We start from the raw sequence: 23,927 nt of genomic DNA, 5'->3' as shown, positions 1-23,927 counted from the left end.
GGATTGGGTGGGAGAGGGCGGGGCTAGAGGGCGGGGCTACCGACTTGAGGGAGGGAGCGGAACGGGAGGCCGCAGGGCTAGGCAATGCGCGTGCGTGCCCGCGCGAGGGCGGATCCTGGGCCCTGTGAGTCCCCCAAGGCGTGGGCGGGGTCGCGCAGCTGGGCGGAGCGGGGCGGGGCGGTGGGGGGCGGGGGTGGAGGGGAGCGTAGCTGGAGAACCTGGGGACCGCTGTGCGCGCGCCCGGGAACTCCTCGGGGACCCGAGCAAGGGGGCGGGGTCGCCGCGCGGCTGGGGGGCGGCGTGGATCCGGAGCTACCCGGAGGCCCAGGCGAGCGGGTCCGTGGGCGGGGTAGGCCGGCACGCGCGGGCGGGTGGAGGGTTGCCGGTGGGAAGGGGGAGTGAGGGGAGGGACTGAGAGGTGACGCGCGGCCTGGCTGGGGGGGCGGGGGTGGGGGGAGAGCCGCGGGCCTCGCCGCGGGGCCTCCGGGTGCGGGCCGCCTCGAGAGGGCGGGGCCTGCGGCCTCCGCGGCTCCGCCGACCCCGGGGCTCCCCACCAGCTTTTTGAGCTTCAAATAGTGCTTCCCCGCGCCCCCCCCCCCCCCCTCCGCCCCGGCTACACGGCGTCTGCTGCGTAGTCCTGACCCCGAGAGTTAGAAACCGCGTCGGAGGTCGAAGCGGGGCCTTTAGAAGGCCGAGGAGGCCTCGCGGGCGCGGGACGTGGGAGCTGGGCCTCAGAGGAGGGCGAGGGGGGTCGAGCTGGCACCCTGCCGCTCCGCCTGCAGCTCCCGGCCGGGAGAGGCCGAGGACAGCCTTTTCTAATGTACCGCGCCGTCCCCGGTGGACGAGGGAGGATCGATCGGGGCTGTGGTGTTTGCAGTTGGGATCTCCAGAGCCAAGGGCGGGATTGGGGGGGGGGAGGGGGAGGGGGGGGAGGGAAGCTGGGTTAGAAGAAAGGCAACCCAGGGCTTTACCCAGGGAGCTTTCCAGAAAGGCACGGGAACTGGAGATGAAGAACCAATGGCCCCAGTTAAGAAAAAGCATCGAAGTCCAAGTCAGCAATGGTAAAAAATAAATACATTAGAAGGGTGCCGTCCCCGAGCACATCACTTTAGGTAAACTGAGGTTCTCAGGAATATCTATTCAGAGCAAGGAGCCTTAGGACAGATGGGGATTCGACCTTGGAGTGAAATTGTTGTCTGCTGAGGTATTCTGTGGATTTCCTGAGAATTCATTTGCCTCTTTCTCATTAATGGCAACAAAAGAACTCTGAAGACACAATCCAGCCTCTGCCCTTTTCTTCCTTATTTAAAAGAAAACTGGTGGCTGTAAAAGGTATGAAATGTGTTATGTATTAAAGCACTTGTTTCCTTCTCTCAGACATCTTAGATAATTTTAAAATGAGATAAAATGGGCTTTTCATGTCTGTAAACCTAGCTAACTCAAGAGGCTGAGACCTGAAAGATCATGGTTTGAGGCCAGTTGAGTCAGAAAAATCCAAGAGACTCCATCTATAATTAACCAGCAAAATACTAGACTAGAGATGTGATTCAGGTGATGCCAGCCCTGAGCAAGAACACCAGACTCTTGAGTTCAAACTCTGGTTTGAAAAAAAGTAATAAAACTATGTATTTAAAGAGTACACTGTGCCACTATGCTGCTCATATACTACACATAAATTCGACACACATTTCCCTAGAATGTGTTAATTTAATTCTTGCACACTTCTGCCCGGTGAGGAGTAGAATATTACTTTACAATAACTACCTGTCTTGAGATAATCCAGATAGCAAAAATGGAATTTGAAGCCAGCCTGGGCATACAGATCCAAGAGATTTTTATCTTCAATTAACCAGCAAAAAGTTGGTGTGGCTCAAGTGGTAGAGCCATAGCCTTGAGCTTTTGGAAAAGAGCTAAAAGCCCCAGTTGAAGCCTTGATATTGGTACCTGAATTTTTGTGGGTAATACATCTCTGTATGGTGGTATATCTAGCACCTCCTCCAGTTGTGACATTTAAGACTATACAGATATTACCAAATGTAGTCTTGGGAGCAAATTAGCCCCAGTCTGATTGAATGTAAGGCCCATTAGGTTTTTATTTTCTTCCCCTCCCCCTTTCTCTCCTCTCTCCTTCTCTCCCCCTCTCTCTTCCTCCCTCTTCCTCTCTCTTCCTCTCTCTCTCTGAAAAACTAGTCTTGTTATATTGCCCAGGCTATGAGGATCCTTCTGACTCAGCCTCCCAGGTAGTTAGGATAACAGGTACATTTGCTCCCCTCACCCCTAGCTTTAACCTGGTTTATAATACCCTGAAGTGTCTATCTGTTCCTAATCTACTTTTCTTAGAATTTGACTCAGCCTAAAATAATCTCCAGGACAGGAATTCTTTCTTTGGCTTTCTTTGTTGGATGCTGGAACTTTTAGGGGAGGAAAAGATTAAAACTCTCCTTTGCTTCTAGCTCTTCTCTGATGTTTTCATGGTTTAAAATTTGTATTTGTTGAGTCCATTTGATTCTCTTGGAGCTGTGGAAAGGAAAATTCTGATCTTTTTTCCACGTATAAGCACAAGTGATGTTGTTAGTAGTCATTTTTCTCTCTCCTACCAAATTTTTTCTTGAAAGCATTCAAACCTTTTTCTCTTGTTTTTTTTTCCACATGAACTCCCCACCCCCCATTGAACATGAGGCCTCAGGCATACTGAGCAGGTGTTCAACCACTGAGCTACATCTCCAGCTACCATCATGAAATTTTGCACTCTCCTGAACACTATTAAGCTGACAGTGTCCTACTTAAAACATACCAGAACACAGTATTCTGGATGTGGGTCACAGTATTCGCACACCGTGTGTTGTATTAGATGAATGTTCATCATCCTTTATTCAGTTTAAAGACAACCAATTCTCAGTCACTGGTTGTACTTATTTTTGAATTACAAATATAGTGCCTGACCCTTAGTTGAAAGGGGTCTTAGTGTTAAAAAATTTTTGAGGGAATGTTGCTCCTTAACTGCATGTGCGTGCACACACATATGTATGAATGCTGCTAGGCATGAACTTTACCACTCTATACCCTCAGCCCAACTCTTACTATAATCTAAAATAAAATTCTTTACTTTTAAGGGCTGGTAAAGGTACATTTGCACTGTTGTTGTCTTACTTTGACTTTGTCAGTAACCAAACCAGTAAGTTTAGATGAATATTAAAGTCAGCAGTTTGTTTGTTTGTTTGTTTTTGATTGGGGTAGCACCAAAACAGCCCTAGACAATGAATGAACAAATGAGCATGGTCAGGTTTCAATAAAACTTTATTCATGATCATACAAAAACATGTGGCAGTTTAAATTTGACTTGCAGGCAATAGACAACTGCTGATCTAAGCCAATCCAAGTATGGTAGTTTTTTAGTCAGTATAGACTTTAATTATCTTTATATCTTATTAATTGCAAACCATCTTTTTAGCTTGCTCATATCTTCTCCTGGGACTTCAGTTATTTGTATCTCAGACTAGTATTATATTATTTCACAGTATCTGATGCTCTGCTTCCTTTTCTCCCTACTTCTGGTGTTAAGAATCCAAGCCAGGGCCTCTCAGGCACTACACAAGTACTCTACCACTGAAATGCACCCCAACCCTTGACCCTTTTTTTTTTGTCAGTGGTGGGGCCCGAACTCTGGGCCTGGGCACTGTCCCTCAGCTCTTTAGCTCAAGGCTAGTGCTCTACCACTTGAACCACAGCACCACTTCCAGCTTTTTCTGCATATGCAGTGCTGAGGAGCCACCTTCCCAGCCCTTGACCCATTTTTTAAGTTCACTGATCCTTCCTTATGCTAGGTGTTATATCTGGTGTTAAGCCAACCTAGTGGGTTTTTTTTCAAGTTTTAGGTAACGTACTTTATGTTTTAGTTCTAGGATTTCCGTTGTGTTCAAGTTTTCCTTTCTTTACTATAAAAGTTCTTTTTGGTCACCCATTTGGTCCACCTTTTCTGTAAATTCTCTAACAGATTTATGGTAGTTATCTTTATAAATCTGCTAGTATAGGTTTGCACCTGGATAATTCCAATACCTGGGTCATCTATAGATCTACTTCTATGACTTAGTTGAGTATTGTATTTAAAGGTGCAGTAGAGCTGGGCACCCGTGGCTCAGGCCTGTAATTCTAGGTACTCCGGAGGCTGAGATCTGAGAATTGCAGTTCAAAGCCAGCCTGGGCAGGAAAGTCCATGAGACTCTTATCTCCTCCAATTAACCACCAAAAAACGAAGTGGCGCTGTGGCTCAAGTGGTAGAGTACTAGCCTCGAGCTGAAGAGCTGAGGACAGTCTCCAGGCCCAGAGTTCAAGCCCCACAACTGACCAAAAAAAAAAAAAAAAAAAAAAAGCATTACAATAGCTGAAAATATAGCTCAAACAGTAGAGTGCCTATCTACCAAATTTGAGGTCCTGAGTTAAAAAACCTACACATCCATGCAAAAGTAAAGAAACTAGAATAGATCATTTTTACCCCGAGGAGAACATATCCTTTATCTGCTGCCTACGATGAGGGGCAAATCAGTTCCTAACTAGAAATTATGCTAATGTTAGCCATGTTGTAGTTTTAAATAGTTTCTCTCTGGTTTCAGATAACTAAAAAGTGTAATCAGTTGGGTACTTCTTCCTCTGCCCGCCAAATATTTCTTTATTGAGATTAAGTGACTACATATGTTTCATAATACTGTGGCATAGTTATACTTAGCTAAAGTCACAAACACCTTTTAATCTTCACAATGATCATCATCATCTTAATCTACAGAGTTTATGAACTCTACAAACTTTAACAAAAGACTGTTTCTTCCAAAATCGGGTGAAATGTACATTTCTTTCCTTTTGCTTAATGTTCCCTCTTTCTCATTCCTCCCTCCTATATCACTGCCCTTGAGTTGCTTAGTTCACTTTTATCAATGTAATTGGGTACAAACGTCTTTTTTTTTTTTTTTTTTTGGCCAGTCCTTATGCTTGCACTTGGGGCCTGGGCACTGTCTCTGAGTCTCTTTGTGCTCGAAGCTAGTGCTCTACCACTTGAACCACCATACCACTTCCACCTTTTTCTGAGTAGTTTATTGAAGATAAGAGACTCATGGACTTCCCTGCCTGGGCCGCCTTCACTCACCAGGATCTTGAACGCTCAGCCTCCTGAGTAGCTAGGATTCCTCCCCCTCCCCCTCCCCCTCTTCCTCCTCCCCCCTCCCCCTCCCCCTCCCCCTCTCCCTCTCCCTCTCCCACCCCCCTCCCTCTCCCTCTCTGATTCCAAAGCTGCTGCTGGGGACCAGCTCTTACCACAATAGATGTGATAAAGGTTTAGCAGGGGCTGGGAAGGTGGCTCAGTGGTAGAGTGCTTGCCTTGCATGCATGAGGCCCTGGGTTCGATTCCTTATCACCACATATGCAAAAAGAAAAAAAGCCAGAAGTGGCACAGTGGTAGAGCGCTATCCTTGAGCTGAAGAGCTGAGGGACAGCACCCAGGCCCAGCATTCAGGCCCCATGACCAGACCCAAAGAAAAAAAATTTTTTTGTGAAAATTTATCGAGCTTTTTTGTATCCTTTTCTGTTTGTATGTTATAATTCAATAACAGAAGAAAGGTAGAAAACTCCTGCACAAAAACAAAAACCAACCCATAAACCTAGCATGATTGTACTCATCTATAATGCCAGAATTAGAAGGCTGAGCTAGGAGAATTACAAGTTTAAGGCCACCCTGTTTATAACCCATAAAGTTAAAAAAGCCACAAACTGGGATAAATAGTTTCAATACGAATAGCAAATGATTTGTGTTTAGAATATTTTATTTCTAAAGTTCCTACAAATCAAAAAGGAAAGGAATCAGATGCCGTTTGTTTGCCTATAACCCTAGCTCCTCAGGAGATTGAGGTCTAAGAACTGTGGTTCAGAGCCAGACCAGGCAGACAAATCTGTGAGACTCCTATGTCCAAATAACCAGCAAAAAGCCTGAAGTGGGGGTATGGCTCAAGTGATAAAGCACCATCCATGAGCATAAAAAGCTCATTGAAAGCAAGAGACACTGAGTTCAAGCATCAGTAGTACTGGCAGAACAATAACAAGCCCAAAAGTAATAATAAAAAGGCAATTCAATTAAAAAAAAAAAAGAATACACAAAGGGTAAGAAAAAGCAAATAGCAAAGTGCCAGTGGTTCACACCTAGTTACTCAGGAATGTGAGATCTGAGGATTTCAGTTCAATATCAGCCTGGGTAAGAAAATCTGTGAGACTCTTCAGTTAACCACCAAAAAACTGGAAGTGGAGCTGTTGCTCAAGTGGTAGAGTGATAGCCTTGAACAAAAAATCTCAGGCTCTCAGTTCAAGCCAAAGGAAGGAAGGGAGAGACAGAGGGAGAGAGGAAAAATAACAATAGGAGAAAGAAGGAAAGGAAAGAGAAAAATGAAAAAGAAACAATAGAAGCCCAAATGGTCTGTAAACATAAAATGGTAATTCAGCTTCACATCAACAAGATAGTTACCAGAAAGTCAGATCATTTAACCTTAATCCTTGTGGGTGGCATGAAGAAGTCAAGTAAGATACAAAAGGATTGAAAGTGACAGGAAAATTTACTAGTAAAGAAGTAAGGTGAAAAAAGGATATCAAACAGCATAGACATGCCATGGGAAGATGGCACTTTAGTTAATCTCTGGCTATTTTCAGGGTATATACATAAGATGAATAATTAGAGGCAAGGCACAGGTATGCATAGTTTAAGAGTCTGGGATACAGGTGTACCTGGTTCTAGTTCTCCCAGGTTCTGGAGAAATGTTATCATTGTCATCACTTAAGGGCAGAATCTGGTTACTATGAGATGATTTCTCCCATTCTAGGGTGCAGCCTGATTATTATAGGTAATTGTTTCATTTGGGAGTGACTTATCCTGCAAGACTATGCTGTAGTTTTAGTCTTAGTCATAAAGATATTATGGGTCAGTTCTGTCTTTCCTGGATCCCAGAGTGATTTATAAAATGACTATGGAGAGAATGGTTTAGGACAATGACAAACATAAAAGCAGAGATGTTAGGCTTTTCTCCTGCTTTTAGTTACTTGATAACAGCAAAACCAGTTTAAGAACCTGTTATAGCGGGTGCTGGTGGCTCATGCCTGTAATCCTACCTACTCTGGAGGTTGAGATCTGAGGTTCGTAGTTCAAAGCCAGCCTGGGCAGAAATGCTGTGAAACCCATCTCCAATAAACCACCACAAAATCAGAAGTGGTGTTGTGGCTCAAGTGGTAGAGCACTAGCCTTGAGCTGAAGAACTCAGGGTCAGTGTCCAGGCCCAGAGTTCAAGCCCCATGACTGACAAAAAAACCAAAAAAACAAAAACCTGTTACAAATACACTTTCAACAGGTTGAGAATGGGTCGTCTCTAGGGTGAAAATAACATTAGCCTTTGGGGTTTGAGGGCTACTTGAAATTGCCTGTGAGAAAGTTCTTAGGTCCAGTTTACAGGGCTGAGGTTACGTGTGAAACAGGAAATTTAATTACAATATTTTTTTCTGATACCTTGTGATCTTATCCTCATTTTAAGTTCCCTTTGCAGTTCCTCATTGCTCTTTACTAGCTGCTACTCATTCATACCAAATTAGTGAAGATATGAGGAAGCAGAAAGTCTCATACATTGTGACTAGTAATTAATTTGTTATAATTTAGAGACCATATTAATTAATGACAAAGATATATAGTCCAACTTTCTGCAGTTTTGCTTCTAATATGCAAAGATACTTTTTTCTTTTTGGTGGTACTGGCGATTGACTCAGTTCATTAGCTCTAGTACTTGAACCACACACTTCCAGTCTGAGATTCTTTTATTATAAAGACCTGTTTGTCTTACTCCCTGGACACCATCGAGGGTTCAACATGAAGGCTGAACGTTACAATTTAGAAGAATGGAGGGTGATGCATCTGTCCACATGTTTTCAAAAGCCCTGAAAAACCAGTTGCTTCAGACGACCAAGCTGGTAGAAGATCATTTGGGTTCTGAAATTAAGAAACTGCACCTGGTGGATGAAGATGAATTGGAGCACAACAAAGAAAAGAGACTTGAGGCATTAAGGAAAGTTCAGCAGCAGAAACAGGAATGGCTTTCTAAAGGACATGGTGAATGCAGAGAAATGCCTAGTGAGAAAGACTTTTTTTCAATAAGTCAAAGAGAGTAAAAAGTAGTTTGCCATTTCTATAAAGTATAGTACCCTACATTCAGGTACAAAATCCTAGACAGACATTTGGTGATACTAAGAAACATCTTGAGACCAAAGTTTTGAAGCTGAATGTCGAAAAAGCACCTTTTCTTTGTGAGAGACTACATACTAAACTCATTCTCACACTAGCACTGGTAAAAGAGGGGAAAACACAAGATTATGTTTTTGGATTTACTGACCTAGAAATACAGATGATGATTTCACCACAGAAACTTTAGAACGGAGGCTCAGCTGTTCTGATATTCTTAATTACAGTGGAAATTTAATGGAGCCACCATTTCAGAGCTAAAAACTGAGGGCTGGGAATGTGGCTGAGTGGTAGAGTGCTTGCCTAGCGTGTATTAAGTCCTGATTCAATTCCTCAATGCCACATCAACAGAAAAAGCCAGAAGTGGTGCTATGGCTCAAATGGTTGAGTTCTAGTCTTAAGCAAAAGAACCTCAGGGACAGTGCCCAGGTCCTGAGTTCATGCCCAGGATTGGCAAAAAAAAAAAAAAAAAAAGAAAAAGAAATTTGGGACAAAATTCACAAAGGTGGAAAAGAAAGCTATCTGAGAAAAGAAATATGATTCAAACTGATAATGACTAGAGCTAAGTTACAAATTTTCTGTTTATTTCTGTTTACATGTAAATGTGTTTTAATAAATCCTATTAATTTCAATACACTGGAAAATAAAGACCTGTGTGCACATGTGCTTGAAGATGTCATTATAAACCTGTTTATGATAGCAAAGAATTGGGAACGAACCTAAATATCCTTTACTAGGGAAATGGAGAAATGTTATACAGCAGTTAAAGTGAATAAATGAATAAATATATAAATAAATAACATTTATATAAAATGTATAAATAAGTATATATAGAATAAATAAACTGTCTTGAAAACAGTAGTGCATGAAAAAAAAATAACAAAAGGATGTATACACTGTGAAACTACCTGAATCTCCTCCCCCCAACTTTCTATTGGACATTGAATTCAGGGTTTCATACATGCTAAGCAAGCACCTGTGGGTTTGGGGTTTTTTGCAGTTATTTATTTGAGACAGGGTCTCCCTAAGTTGCACAGGCTAGCCTCAAATTTATGATCTTCTTGCCTCCCTCTCCTTTTGTACCACCATGTCCAGCCTAAGTACAATAGTACATATTGCTCATAGATACCTATGGGGTAAAAATAAAAATGACTACTCAGAACATTCATCATCTTCAAGAAACTTGCCTCTGAGCCAGAAATGTATAAGATCAATGTAGAGCTCCTTATTTCTCTCTTAAATAAAATGTCTGAAGTTAAAAATATCAGACTGTTAACATTATTAAGTCTAGACAGTGGAGACATAATTGTTGAACATCTGTAATATTCTCTACTTTTTTTGTTTATATTTGACATTGTTTCATTAAACTGGGATCAAGTTATGAAGGGTATCCTGTGCCATAGGAGGCCTTCCTCTTTCTAAGTACTTTTTTTTTTTTTTTTGCCAGTTCTGGGGGCTTGAACTCAGGGTAGAACATTGTCCCTGAGCTTCTCTGGCTCAAGGCTGGCACTTGAGCCACAGCACCATTTCCGGTTTTTTCTGTGTATATGGTACTAAGAAATTGAACCCAGGGCTTCATGCCTGCTAGGCAAGCACTGTCACTAAGCCACATTCCCAGCCCAGCACTCTGTTTTTTAATAAAGTTTCCTGATTACTTTGTATCTTCACCATCAGATCAAGTAAGTGAGTATAGATAGGAACTAAATTTGCTTCTCTGTTTTACCCTCTAGGCCCTATAGTCAAACTCAATATTTTTTCAGAATCATTTTTATAGACATATACAACAGAAAGGTAAGTCACTGGCCTAAGTAATTGAATACTTAGAGTTTTAAAACTAAGTTAAAAACTAGTAAAAATTGTCTCTAGTTTCAAATTTCTACTGGAAGATAATGAATGATAGTCAGGTATGGTAGTGCACAACTGTAGTCCCAGCTACTAGAAAGGAAAATCACTTGAGCCCAGTAATTGAGACCAGCCTAGGCAATATTCTAAAAAAAAAAAATGAGGTTTTTTAAAAAGAGGAAATTATATTGTTTGATAATTTAATTGGATAAGCAGTAACAAAATACAGATTACTTTTAATTTTTAAAAAATGTAACTATAAAGCCAGGTGCCAGAGGATCACATCTATAATCCTAGCTACTCAAGGGGCGGAGATCTGAGGATCACAGTTCAAAGCCAGCCCGGGCAGGAAAGTCAGTGGGACTCTTACTAACCACAAGAAAACCAGAAGGAGAGCTATGAACTTTGAGCCATAGTTCAAAGAAAAAAAGCTCAGGGACAGCACGCAGGTCCTGAGTTCACATGACCGAACAAAAAGAAGTAACTATAAACAATTTTAAAAATTTGACCCACTAATTTTTGTTAACTATTTCAACTTGATTATAATATCCTTTAATTTTAAAAGTTGAAAAATGGTGTTATTTCAGGTGTCCAAATAATTATTTTGTGTAGCAGAGAAGGGGAAATAGTTACATTTCACAGATTATCCCTGGGAGAAGTCAGAAGTTTATTTTTCTTAAAAAAAAAAAAAAAAGTCTCTCCTAGTTGTTGAATAGCTTAGTTGTTAAACCTGTTACTAGGCAACAGGCTTTCCTTTTAAAGTTTAGAGAAATCCAGAGTTGGCTTTTTGTTTATTAATGTTTTGTTACTTTTTATTTGCAGGCTAAACACAAAAATGAGAAAAGTTGATCTCTGCTTGAACTCTGAAGGGTCTGAAGTGATTTTAGCTACATCCAGCGATGACAAACACCCACCTGAAAACATAATTGATGGGTAAGAGTTACTACATTGTCATACTTCAAGTCAGGGAACTCCTGGGACTGTGTGGTTTTTCCACTGATAGTGTTAAGCTTAGTTTAGTATTTGATGAACTTGATGACCTGATATTATATGCTTTTGATATCCTTTCCAAAATGAATTCAGTTGTGAATATTTAAGTTTTAGATCCTTTTCTCTGTAACAACTTCTGTTGTTGGTTGTGGGGCTTGAACTTGGCTTGGGCACTGTCCCTCAGCTCTTCAGCTCAAGGCTTGTGATCTACCACTTGAGCCATAGCGCCACTTCTGGTTTTTCTGATGATTTATTGGAGATTAAAGTCTCATGGACTTTCCAGCCCAGGCTGGCTTTGGACCGCAATCCTCAGATCTCAGCCTCCTGAGTAGCTAGGATTATAGGCATGAGCCACCAGTGCCCGGCTTTTCTGTAACTTCTTAACTGATCTCTTTAACAATTAGGTTTAAAGTTTTCATTGTTTTTGTTACTTACTATTGCTTCTACAGTGCTGGGATTCCAATCCAAGACTGTGCATATGATAGACAACTGTTCTTCTACTGAGCTACATCTTGCCAGCCAATACAAATTTTTTTTGCTCCTAAATATAATTTTATTATTGTTTTTAAGATGTTGTACAGAGGGGTTACCATTTCATAAGTCAGGTAATGAGTAAATTCCTTTTGGACAATGTCACCCCTTCCTTCACTTTCCCTTAGCTTTCCCCTCCAGTTCCTGCCCCAAAGTTGCATAGTTCATTTTCCACATAGTATATACTGAATACTATGACTGTATTTGTTCACTCTCCCTCTACTTTTTTTTGTTTGTTTCTTGGGTTTTGGGGGGATTTTTTTGTTGTTATTGTTTTTGGTTCTAGATGTTTTGAATAATGGAACCTATGTCCTTACATGGGATAGGCAAGCAGTATACTGTTGAGCTCCTTTCCCAACCCTCATAGCGTAGCCAAGGCTAGTTCTTGAACTCAGAATTCTGCTTCCTCAATCTCTCAAGTGCTAAGATTAGAAGCATGTGCTAAGATTAGAAGCATGGCCACCATGCCTGGCTTTCCAGTATTGTTTTTTTCTGTTCTAGACCTTTTTGCTATTAATATTCTATAGATAGTGTAGGGTCTCAAGTATTTTGTCTGGCCAAACTCAGACCAGAATCATCTATCTTTGCCTACTACATAGTTGGGATTTAAAAGCTTGTGCTGCCTCAGGGCTTCCTTATTATTTATTTATTTATGCCCAGGCTGACCTCAAATGATTCTCCATTTTCTGACTGCAGAGTAGCTATGATTACAGGCCTTTGCCACTACACCTGGCCTCACAATAGTGGGGTTTTTTTTTTAATTTTTTTTTTTCTTTTTGCTTATGCGGTGCTGAGGAATCAAACCGAGGGCCTCAGGCATGCAAGGCAAGCACTCTACCACTGAGCCACCTTCCCAGCCCAATCTTTTTTTTTTTTTTTAATAGTAGTTTAATGAATCAGAAACCCAAACAACAGCTTCATTTTATGGAAGTGTAAATTTTAACCTATGGCTTAGTTTTATTCCAGATTATTCTTGGAAATAAGGATATATTTCATTGCTGGTCTAAGCAACTTCTTTGCTAAACTTAATGTTTCAGTTTCCAATATCCTCCTGCATTGTTTACTTCTTGGCTTATCTCCTTACAATTTCTATTCTTCACCACCCTCAAGCTCATTCTATGTAGAGATAAATATTATTCTCAGACTTTCAATTCCAAGAAAAGGTAGGTAACAGAACTGGCCTATCTTTTTCTTTCTTAGTATTCATGTAAATGACCAGAGTTGGAATCATATAGTCACATAATTTTAGAGCTAAAAGAACTTACAAGTTCGGAAGTGGCGCTGTAGCTCAAGTGGTAGAGCGCTCGCCTTGAGCTGAAGAGCTGAGGGACAGCGCCCAGGCCCGGAGTTCAAGCCCCATGACCGACAAAAAAAAAAAAAAAGAACTTACAAGTTCATCTTGCAACTTGTGGTTAGAGAGGTCTAAATATGTTAAATACTATTTAATTATTGAAAGCAGAGTCAGTTGTAAGGTAAGATTTTTGTGATTCTTAGGTTCTGCTGTAAAGCCTGTGAACCAGGACCAAATTCTAACAACTTGATTTTTTCTTTCAAGGTTAGACGCTATCTCTTTTCTAACATCTGCCCCTTCCGCTTGAGGTGGGATTAGTTTATCTCTTTTCTAGGTCCCAACAGTATTTAGTATAAATCCCCATTGTTTTATTTACTTTTTTATTATGGAGTTGTTTATTTTTTTTATTTTTGGGTCCAGTTGTGGGGCCTTGAACTCTGGGCCTGGGCGCTGTCCCTCAGCTCTTCAGCTCGAGGCTAGCGCTCTACCACTTGAGCCACAGTGCCACTTCTGGCTTTTTCCTTTTTGCTTATGTGGTGCTGAGGAATCGAACCCAGGGCCTCAGGCATGCAAGGTAAGCACTCTACCACTGAACCACCTTCCTAGCCCGAGTTGTTTATTTTTATTTGTCTCTTCTCTCATTGAGAATTCCTAGGAATCAAAAGTATGTCTTATTCTTTGACTACACAAAGTCTTAAACTGTTTGTTAATTGGTTTAATAAATTAAGACATCAAATATTAGTTAACCCTGGCTAATACTGAAGATATCAGTGTATATTTATACAAAGACACAAATATATATATATATATATATATATATATACATGAGTATGCATATATTACTATATATTTTCATGGGGCCCTATAAGTTCATAACTACCATGTCATTTGGGAAACAAACACCAAAAGAACAAATAAATACCAAAATGTATTTTTAAGATGAGGAGCTAGGTATAGTGGCACATATCTGTACTCCTGGCACTTGGAGTGGCAAAGGCAGGAAGATTGGGACTTCAAGGACAGCCTGTGACATACAACAAGTTCTAGGCCAGCCTGGACTATATAGTGAAAACTTGTCTCAAAAAAACAAACAAAACAAAATAAAAAAACCAAAGCTGGGTGTCCAGGTTGCTCATGCTTGTAATCCTAGCTACTCAGGAGGCTGAGGATCTGGGGATCTGGATCCTCAGGCTCTGAGGATCATGGTTCAAAGCACAGCCTGGGCAGGAAAGTCTGTGAAACTCTTGTCTCCAGTAAACCACTCAGAAAACTGGAAGTGGCACTGTGGCTAGAGTGCTAGCTGAAGAGCTTAGGGACAGAGCCCAGGCCCAGAGTTCAAGTCCCATGACTGACAAAACAAATAAAAAAAGAAATGGAGCTGGGGGCATCAGTAGCGCATGCCTGCAATCCTCTCTGTAGGCTGAGATCTGAGGATTGAGGTTCAAAGCTAATGTGGATAGAAAAGCCCAGAGACTCAATCTCTAAAATAACCAGAATAAAACTAGGCTGGAGGCATAACTCAATTGGTAGAGTGCAAGCTGAGCAAGCAAGCCAAACAAGCATGAGGAGGCCCTAAGTTCAAACTCTTGTATATAAAAAAAGGATAACCAAAGGTAAAATGACTTGCTGTAAATCACACAGATAAGCAAATGATACAACCAATGCTCATGTCTTCTAATCCTAATTCAGAGTTCTTTATCCTCTGCTATACTAATCCTACTTGAGGTTTGAATTAAAAGAATATCTACTTTTGCTTGTATCTCTTTATTCTTTTTTGTTTCTTTTTCCTATAAGTCAAGTAATAGTTATCTATCCCTCTCTGACTTGGTACTGTGGGAGCAGATATGAGGATGCATATATACTATAGAGATGTGCCTTAAGTTGTTCATTAGGAAAAGAATCTTTCCAAAAAAAACCCTGTCTAGTTGGAGGTAAATCATTTTCTAAGGCAAGATCAATAAATTTGTTTCCTTTCGGTGGTTTACCACTCAAGGAAATATGTTTATAGATCATTGGAGTTTGTCATATGTAGTAGATAATATTTGAGGTTTTATTGGTCCATTATTTTATTTAATAAAGGTTTTATTTAATGAATAAGGACATAACATTTTTTAGTTTAGACAAAAACTCATTGTACAGAAAACCATATAGAATAAAGGTAGTTACTTTCCTGAAAATTAAATGAAATATACTGAAGACTTTAATCCATGTAAATATGGATGAAAATATTATAGACTTTATATAGAAGATATTGAAAATTATTTCTGCTCACAATTTGTTTTATCTAAATCTAAGTAACTATCAGGTTATTTGGAGAAAGCCATGCTATAAATTTACTCCCAATGGGGCTGGGAAGGTGGCTTAGTGATAGAGTGCTTGCCTTGCATGCATGAGGCCCTGGGTTTGATTCCTCAGCATCACATAAGCAGAAAAAGCCAGAAGTGGTGCTGTGGCTCAAGTGGTAGGGTGCTAGCCCTGAGCAGAAGAGCTGAGGGACAGTGTCCAGGCCCAGAGTTCAGGCCCCATGACCAACAACAACAAAAAAATTACTCCCAATGAACAGTGAGATTTTAAAGCCCTGTTGCAAACTTTAATTTCCTCAGAAATAAGAGCTTACAAAATGATATTTTTTTACTCTTGACCTCTATATTTAACATACCAGTGAAAAAGAGGAAAAGAGATTCTACTCTAGGAAAAAAAAAAAAGAGTCAAGAGAAAAAGTAAGAGTATGGCATGGTAGTGTATGCCTGTAATCCCCAACTACTTGAAAGGCTAAAGCTGGAGGATTACAAATTCAAGGCAGCCTGGGAAGTTTAGCAAGACGTGTCTCAAAATAAAATTAAGGAAAAATAGGCTGAGGATCTAGGGGTACAATTCAGTAGCAGAGTCCTTGTTAGTATATGCAAGTTCAATTTCCATCATAAGGAAGGAAAAGAAAAGACAATGCTGGATGCTGGTGACTCGCACCTGTAATCCTAACTACTCAGGAGGAAGAGAACTGAGAATCACAGTTCGAAGCCAGTAGGGGAAGGAAAGTCCAGTTAATAACAGAAAAAGCCAGAAGTATCTCCATGGCTCAAGTGGTAGAGTGCTAACCTTGAGCAAAAAGGAGCTCAGACACAGTGTCCAAGCCCAGTGTTTGAGTCCCAGAAGTAGCGAAAAAGAAAAGGGAATATGAAAACAACTCTATTGTATACCATATAGATTATGTGTATATGTGTGTTTGTACTGCACACATACTCTATTGTATAGTAAATATACTATATGTCTCATATATCTATGTGTACACACAAATATATATATATATATATATACATACTATATATATTTGACATACAATTGACTGCATGTTTTATTTTTTCCAGAAAACATTATATAGTATAGGTCACTACTATAATAGTTAATAGGAACAGAAAGATAAGAAAGGTCTCTTGAGTGCTCAGCATCCTGCAAGCAACCATAAGAACCCAGGAATCGCTGGGAATGTGGCTTGTTGGTAGATTGCTTGCCTAGCATGCATGAAGCCCTGGGGTTGATTCCTCAGTATCACATAAACAGAAAAAAACAGAAGTGGCACTATGGCTCAAATGGTAGAGTGGTAGCCTTGAGCAAAAGCAGCTCAGGGACAGTGCCCAGGCCCTGAGTTCAAGCCCCAGGACTGGTTAAAAAAAAAAACAAAAACCAGGGATCAGTGTATGGTTGAATACTGAGTGTGAGACTAGTGCAAAGGAGAGAGGAAGTGGTTCTGATTCCTGGTAGAGAGATAGGACCAAACAGTGAGTAAACTTTTATAAGGTTCAGGAGAATGTCATTACCTAAGGTAGAGAAGTGTAAGACTGCATGATGTGTTCGCAGAATTTTGAGTGGTCCCCTGTGACTACAGTGATGGGAATCAGTATACTTTAATGATGAAACCAGAGTACAGCCCTCAGGGCCTTACTGAGGAGTGTGGGTTTATAGGCAGTAAGGGGCCATTGAAGGCTTTTAGAGATGAGTGACATCGATTCAGTTCCTGTGTTTTAGAAGAGACTATCTGGTAGTAGTTTAAAAAAATAGTACTAATAATATTAAAGTTGGAAAGAAATAGCAGAATTGACAAAAAGGGATTGCAAATACTAATAATTGCTTTCTAATACTCATTTGAATTTTGTGACTAAACTTTTATACTTGATTGTTCCTTTTTCTTTTTTATTATAATTAATGATAGGAATCCAGAAACATTTTGGACCACCACAGGAATGTTTCCCCAGGAATTCATTATTTGTTTTCACAAACATGTAAAGATTGAAAGGCTTATAATTCAAAGTTACTTAGGTAAGCAAACCATACATTGATTTTTTTTTTTTTTTACTATTCTGTAATGAACTCATAGGCAGAGGACACATATGTAAACTTTTGGCACAACATTAGGTTTTCTTTATAGCTTGGAATCCAGTTTTACTGCTGGAATGGGAGGGTGGGGCTTATGGGTTAACTGCCTCCAGCACAATTAGCCTCTCTGAAACTCAAAGTTGAAACCCTTCCAAGACACATAATAATTTCCATGCAATTTATTACATGGAAGTGTTTAGCAAAATATCCCATTATGAGCATAAGAAACTGACTTACCAGAACACAAGGTTCCTGACATCTTTACTCTAGATTCATTTGGCCTGGCGTTCTCTCTCAAATTATTGCTGAAAATCTGATAACAGTGATTAATCACATCGGATAACTTTGATTCTTCGTCTTATGACATTTTTCTAGAGATTAAGAGTAGAATCTCCCATTGGAACATCATTCCAATCCTGTCTGTGTTTGTTTGTTTGTATGCTTTTCTTTGAGAGGGGCTTGCTAGGCAACTCAGTCTGGCCTTGAACTTGTCATCCTCTTGTCTGTCTTCCTGAATGCTGAGATAACAGGCATGCACAACCATGCCTCACTCCTCTGCTTATTTTAGGATACTGTATGAAAAAACATTAATGGTAGGTAACAGTATATTGCAGATGGTAACAGGCTTTATTGATGGCTCTTACAAAAGGGATAATGAGGTTTGCTACAGCCATAAACCATCATTGCCCTGAGAAAAGGAAAGGAAATAGTGTTTTTGGAGCCAGTACAAAAAGGCTGCTCTGCTGGAGCTGTGGTGGTGAAGGAGTGACCAATAGGAAAGACATGGCATAGAAACAGAGAAGGGTGGCGTAAAATAGCCTCTGCTCACTTATCACTGCCTCCAGCTTCCTCCTGGGGTTTCCCACTGGCCGGTGAGTAGTAAGCCCAGGACATATGCTCACCAAGAATCTGCTCCTTGGGCGCAAAGATGGCAGAGAAGAGGAGGAAAAGATTGAAGAAATGGGCCTGGGAGGAAACAGTGGAGAAGAAACTAGTGTAAAAGGAGATGATTGGAGGCTGGTGTCCTGTCATTAATCACAGACACTCTGGAGTCAGTGTGAATTCCAGTCTGATACTTCCTTTCCTTGCCTCTTTGGACACCCTTCCTGGCTTCTGTAAGCCTGTGTCCTCAGCAGTAGAATAAATATGGTTAAAAGTGAATGAATAACTATACCTGACTCATAGCAGGTTCTCCATAAAGATTTATGACCAAGACCACCAATAGCATTATAATTACCAGTATGTAAAACTTTCTGGATAACTAAGTTAAAAATCACACTACTGGGCCAGGCATGGTGGTACATTCCTATAATCTCAGCTACTTGGAAGGTGGAGATCAGGAGGATTGTAGTTCAGGCCAACTGGGCAAAAAGTTAGACCCATCTAAGTAAATTATATGAGTGTGGTGGAATGTGTCTATAATCCCAGCTATGCTGAAGCATAGGAGAATTGCAGTCTGATGTAGGTCTCAGGCAAAAACAAGTGTATATACAAAAAATGACTTAAAAGGTTGGGGCCTGACTCAATTGTGCCTAACAAATATAATGCCCTGAGTTCAAACCCTAGTACCATGCATACACACACATGCACGCACGCACGCACGCACGCACGCACCGAACAAAACAAAAAGCCACTGCTAGCTTCCTGTTTTGTTTTATTTTATTTGGGGGGGGGGGTCCAGTCGTGGGGGCCTGAACTCTGGGCCTGGGCGCTGTCCCTCAGCTCTTCAGCTCAAGGCTAGCACTCTACCACTTGAGCCACAGCACCACTTCCAGCTTTTTTCTTTTTGCTTATGTGGTGATGAGGAATCGACCCCAGGGCCTCAGGCATGCAAGGCAAGCGCTCTACCACTGAGCCACCTTCCCAACCCCTAGCTTCGTGTTTTATGATCCCAAACATTTGTAAGATTGTTATTAGGCAACTGCATTTTATCTCAGGGATTTGTGTAGAAACATAGTAGGTACTTCCTGGACATGAATTCCCTATACTAGCCCTCTGTGTAGATCCATAATGAGTGGCAGGCTCAGGCAGAGGGCAGAAACCTAGGGAAGGCAATAGAGAATCAGCTAATTAACACTTTGTTTATTTTGCTTATTGACCATGTCAGTGCAGACCCTGAGGATTGAAAAGACCACATCTAAAGAGCCAACTGGTTTTGAGCTGTGGATCCAGAAAGGTATGTGCTTGTGTCAGAGCCTTGTTCTGAGCATAGTCAAGCGGTGAGTTGTCCTCTGCCTATGTTACTTATCTAGTTTTGTCTTGGCGAATTAAGGGTGAGTAATGATTCTCGTGACACTGTGAAGGCCTTGAAAACCCAAGTTGGCTTACAGATTTCTTCACTCACTGCTGATAGAATAATTAACATGTTACTTCATTTTTCTGAATTTTAAAATCCTTATCAGGAAAATTAAATTGATAACTACATTTAAGGCTTTTGTTTCTTCTTTCCTCCTTCCTAGTTAATGGTATTATTTAAATAACATCCACAGAATTGTTAGCCTCTAGTTAAACATAAAAATTTTGTCTTTCTATTTCCTTTCTTTCCCAAATCATGAAGATAGTAGTAAAAGAATAAAAATGAGGCATAAGCCTCATTAATTAATTAAACTAATTAAACAAGAGGAAACTAAAGCAAATGTGAGATTCATATATATTTTGATAGAGGGAAAGAAGCAACTTCTATAGCTAAATGGATTACGCTGTAACCTAATCGTCAGGGGAAATATCAACAAGATGTTTTCCAGAAATGTCTAGAATTTGAAGGCAACAGATACAATGAGCCAGAAAACATGAATGATTACTTGACCATCTCTATCCTTAGTGGTTGGATTCTAGGTACTTTCTTACATCCTACAAAGCTAGGTGAACTCTCACCTACAGACTTCCTCCACCAACTCACTGACTAGGAACAGTGAGTGTTGAGACTCAGGACTCAGGAAATCAGGCATAGTAGAAAGAATGAAGGGACATAGAACATTAAGCGTAGGCTTCCACGTTGAACAGTGGGAGTTCCAGGCTTCTTCCTGAGCTTTGCAATTAATGACAACCACCAAGAGTATAAGCCAAAGTGGGCGACTAAAGGATTTACCTTTAGAGAAACTGTGGTCCTCTGTGGATACTGATAAAGCTAGTTCACACTTAGTCACTTTTTTGATGTCTACCAGTCAGCAAGCTTGGCTCATAAACACATTTTCAAATAATTTATTATTCATAAAGAATAAGACAACCAGATAGCTGATGAATATAATCAAACCTTGCCTCTAATTTCCAATGTATAGGAAATACAGAGGATAGAGGATCTAATTAAATGAACTATGAAGAGGTAAGATGACAATAGCATGTACTGTTTTACAGGACAACTGACTTAATACATTCAATTTAAAAATAATATATATGGCTAGGTGTGCTGGTACACACCTCCAACCTCAGCTCTGGGAGGAAGATTGGAGAATTGAAATTCAAGCCTAGCCTGAGCCACATAGTAAGTTTCAGATCATTCTATACTATGTCGAAAAACTCAGTCTTAAAGAAGAAAAGGAAGACGACCAGGAGGAGGAGTGATGAGAGTAGGAGTAAGAGAAAGCAGTTCCAAAATTAAAATAGACTACTATTGGGCTAGGAAGATGGCTCGGTGATAGAGTGTTTGCCTCCCATGCATGAGGCCCTGGGTTGGATTCCTCAGCACCCCATAAACAGAAAAAGCTGAAAGTGACACTGGCTCAAATGGTAGAGCACTAGCCTTGAGCTGAAGAGCTGAGGGACAGCTCTCAGGCCCAGAGTTCAAGCCCCATGATCAAAAAACAAGCAAACAAACAAATAAATAAAAATAGACAGCTGTTTTTGCATGCTGGTACTGAGACTTGAACTCAATTTATCCCTATTAAATTGTGTTTTAGATTTAGTGCACACAGAGGGACAGCTTCAGAATGAAGAAATTGTGGTAAGTAATTTTCTTCGTAGAGCTGAATATTTTCTTTGGCAAGCACAAGGCATTTAGATTTTAAACTTATCTTCCAGAATAAACAAATAGTATTGTAGGTTCTGTACCTAATCAACCATTAGATAGGTTATTGTCCTTAACGTTCTGAGCTAATATAGAGGGAGTGCCTCCAAGGGTAAAACTGAATTCATTTATTTGTTTTCTATTTTATTTTGTTTATTCACTTGTTTGGAAGTACTTGTTTGCCTTGCTTTGCTTTCTTTTATTCAGTAGGCCTTTCAGGCTAGGAATCAAAAAATGGTTGAGATGTCAAAACTGGGTGTTAATTTAAGCATGAAAGGACAAGGGAGATTCAGATAAGGGGAACTAGAGCATGGGATCAGCAACAAATAAGCCAAAGAGAGATGGAGTGGAAAGAGAACCAGCGTTTTTCCACTACATTCCATTGGGCTTTGCATGTCAAGTGGAATGAATGGTCTTTGATGAGGAAGCTGCTGCTTCATCAGGAGTTCCTCTGTCCCTAACAGTTTGTCATGCCCTGGTTTTACACAAACACAGAAAAGGAAACTGATTGAATATGTATTTTTTTTAAGGTGGCAGCGTTTAACTAAGGTCTCCTTAAATGAGAATTGATGTACCTATCCATTAAGTTTACTTCTCCAAGTCTTTCTAGGGATTGCTATGAAATCAGTGTTTTGAAGGATTCTATACAAGTTTTTGAATTCTGTGAATTCCCTTTCTCCCACTAAATTCACTCAATAACTATGACACCAGTGGTGCTCAGGAAAAATAATTAATTCTGCTGAATTTTACCTTTCTGCTTTTTTCCATCTTAGTGGCTTGTGATTAGTAAATCTTTGGATTTTGTTCCAGGACTCACTGAAAATTGTGGTGAGGTTAATATTTCTATAAGTCGTATGGGAGAATCAGCAGCAGATGGAAACCACAGATAATTTTACCACTTGGTCATAACTCATTTCCTTTTAATTGTCGACCACATACATCACATAGATAGAATGTATAGACAATTTTGTGTTGTCTTTTTACATTTAATACTGTATTATAAACTTCTTAAGTATAGTTAAGGATAACATTTAAAATAATTTCCTTTGCTTTCCTGTCAATGTAAGTAATTAAAGATATTTTTTCATATTCTTGCTGCCATGATCTTTTTCCTTTTGATTATTTTAAAAGGTTAAATATCATAGAAGGGCTAGGCAACAGTGGCTCATGCCTATAATCCTAGCTACTTGGGAGGCTGAGATCTGAGGATTGCAGTTTGAAGCCAGCCCCTGGCATGAAAGTCTGTGAGACTTCTATCTCCAATTAACCACCACCAGTGGTGCTGAATTCAAGCCTCAAGACCAAGCAATAAATAAATAAATAAATAAATAAATAAATAAATATATATATATATATATATAGAGAGAGAGAGAGAGAGAGAGAGAGAGAATGGGTTTACAGCAAAACACAAGGATATAAGACTTTATATAGCTTTCTACATATATTGCCAGATTGCTTATCAGAGAAATTATATAAAAGTATACCATGTACAGGGAGTGGATTAAAGCACAATTAACTAAGGAAAATCTCTTACTGTGAGAAAAAATTTAGAATTGCCTGCTTTTTTTAATTACCATATATTAGTTATATTAAATTACCATATATTAGTCCATTATGACATTTCCACACATGCATGCAATGTATATGGAACAACTCACCCCCTCTTTCACTTTCCTATCCTCCTCTCCCTTTTTGAGAAATTCTTTAAGTAGGCTTAAAAAAATAAATTGATCAGAAGCCTCATGCCTCTAATCCTAGCCATTCAGAAGACTGAGGTCTAAGGATCATGGTTCAAAGCCAGTCTAGGCAGAAAAGTCTGTGAGACTCTTATCTCCAATAAAGCTACACCGAAAAATCTGGAAATAGAGCTGCACCTCAAGTGGTAAAGCACTAGCCTTGTGCAAAAGAAGCTCAAGAGCAGTGCCCAGGCCCTGAGTTCAAGCCCCAGAACCCACCAAAAAAACAAAAAACAAAAACAAAAAAGATCGGAAATGTACAGTTGTGATTTGTATGCCTCCTGCTCTTTTTCATAAGACCAAGACTGATTATCCTATGGCTAGAGACCAGAGCAACTGTTCTATGTGGCTGGCTCAGCTTCTGATAATATTTTATCTTATACATTGATATATAGTTAGAATAATAGTCTTCATCTAACCTTTCTTCTACTAGCTGCTTGTTAACAGTTAACTATAAACACTGAAAACCTCTTGATTTCTTTTTTCCCTACAGGCCCGCGATGGCTATGCCACTTACTTGAGATTCATTATTTTATCAGCCTTCGATCATTTTGCATCTGTGCATAGCATTTCTGCAGAGGGAATAGCAGTATCAACGCTTTCTTAGTAACTATAATGAAATGTTCTTACATGATTCTTAACAATATATTTACTTCAACATGAAATTTTCACCAAAATACGTTATTAAAAGGATTTGTGTCAAACTTTTTTAGCTTTTATTTATATTTACTTCAACATTTTGGGTAAGACATTGTGATTTCATGTCAGCAGTGCTGGGCACCATGGAATATGTGAAAATTCTGGCTTCAATATACACAGTAATCAAGGCTGGGACAATACATGAAAATTTTAACTGATAATGCATTATGTCCCCACAGTATCTCAGTGCATTTTGTAATAAAGTAACAC

The 23,927-nt window shown here is 39.9% G+C and overlaps 1 protein-coding gene and 1 pseudogene across 8 annotated transcripts; both read left to right on the top strand.

The window, feature by feature from the left end:
* Positions 1 to 105: 105 nt before the first annotated feature.
* On the top strand, positions 106 to 23,722 carry LOC138807138 (intraflagellar transport protein 25 homolog). Of its 8 annotated transcripts, none has more exons than XM_069992718.1 (8): positions 110 to 124; positions 1,263 to 1,332; positions 9,985 to 10,045; positions 10,919 to 11,029; positions 17,116 to 17,222; positions 19,387 to 19,455; positions 21,176 to 21,219; positions 23,512 to 23,722. In XM_069992718.1, the coding sequence occupies exons 4-8, from the start codon at positions 10,932 to 10,934 to the stop codon at positions 23,623 to 23,625; spliced, it is 432 nt and encodes a 143-aa protein (XP_069848819.1). In that variant the 5' UTR covers positions 110 to 124; positions 1,263 to 1,332; positions 9,985 to 10,045; positions 10,919 to 10,931; the 3' UTR covers positions 23,626 to 23,722. The 8 variants fall into 8 exon arrangements, with proteins under 8 accessions (XP_069848816.1, XP_069848819.1, XP_069848818.1 ...); XM_069992717.1 differs by lacking the exon at positions 110 to 124 and adding an exon at positions 229 to 336; XM_069992716.1 differs by lacking the exon at positions 110 to 124 and adding an exon at positions 229 to 349.
* LOC138807137 (thioredoxin domain-containing protein 9 pseudogene) lies at positions 5,252 to 9,969 on the top strand (annotated as a pseudogene).
* Positions 23,723 to 23,927: the final 205 nt, after the last annotated feature.

This window comes from Dipodomys merriami, unplaced genomic scaffold (genome assembly GCF_024711535.1).
Source record: "Dipodomys merriami isolate MVZ:Mamm:240054 unplaced genomic scaffold, mDipMer1.0.p SCAF_412, whole genome shotgun sequence".
Classification (NCBI taxonomy): domain Eukaryota; kingdom Metazoa; phylum Chordata; class Mammalia; order Rodentia; family Heteromyidae; genus Dipodomys; species Dipodomys merriami.
The sequence above is the reverse complement of the archived record's forward strand: the minus strand, read 5'-3'. Positions and strand labels throughout refer to the sequence as shown.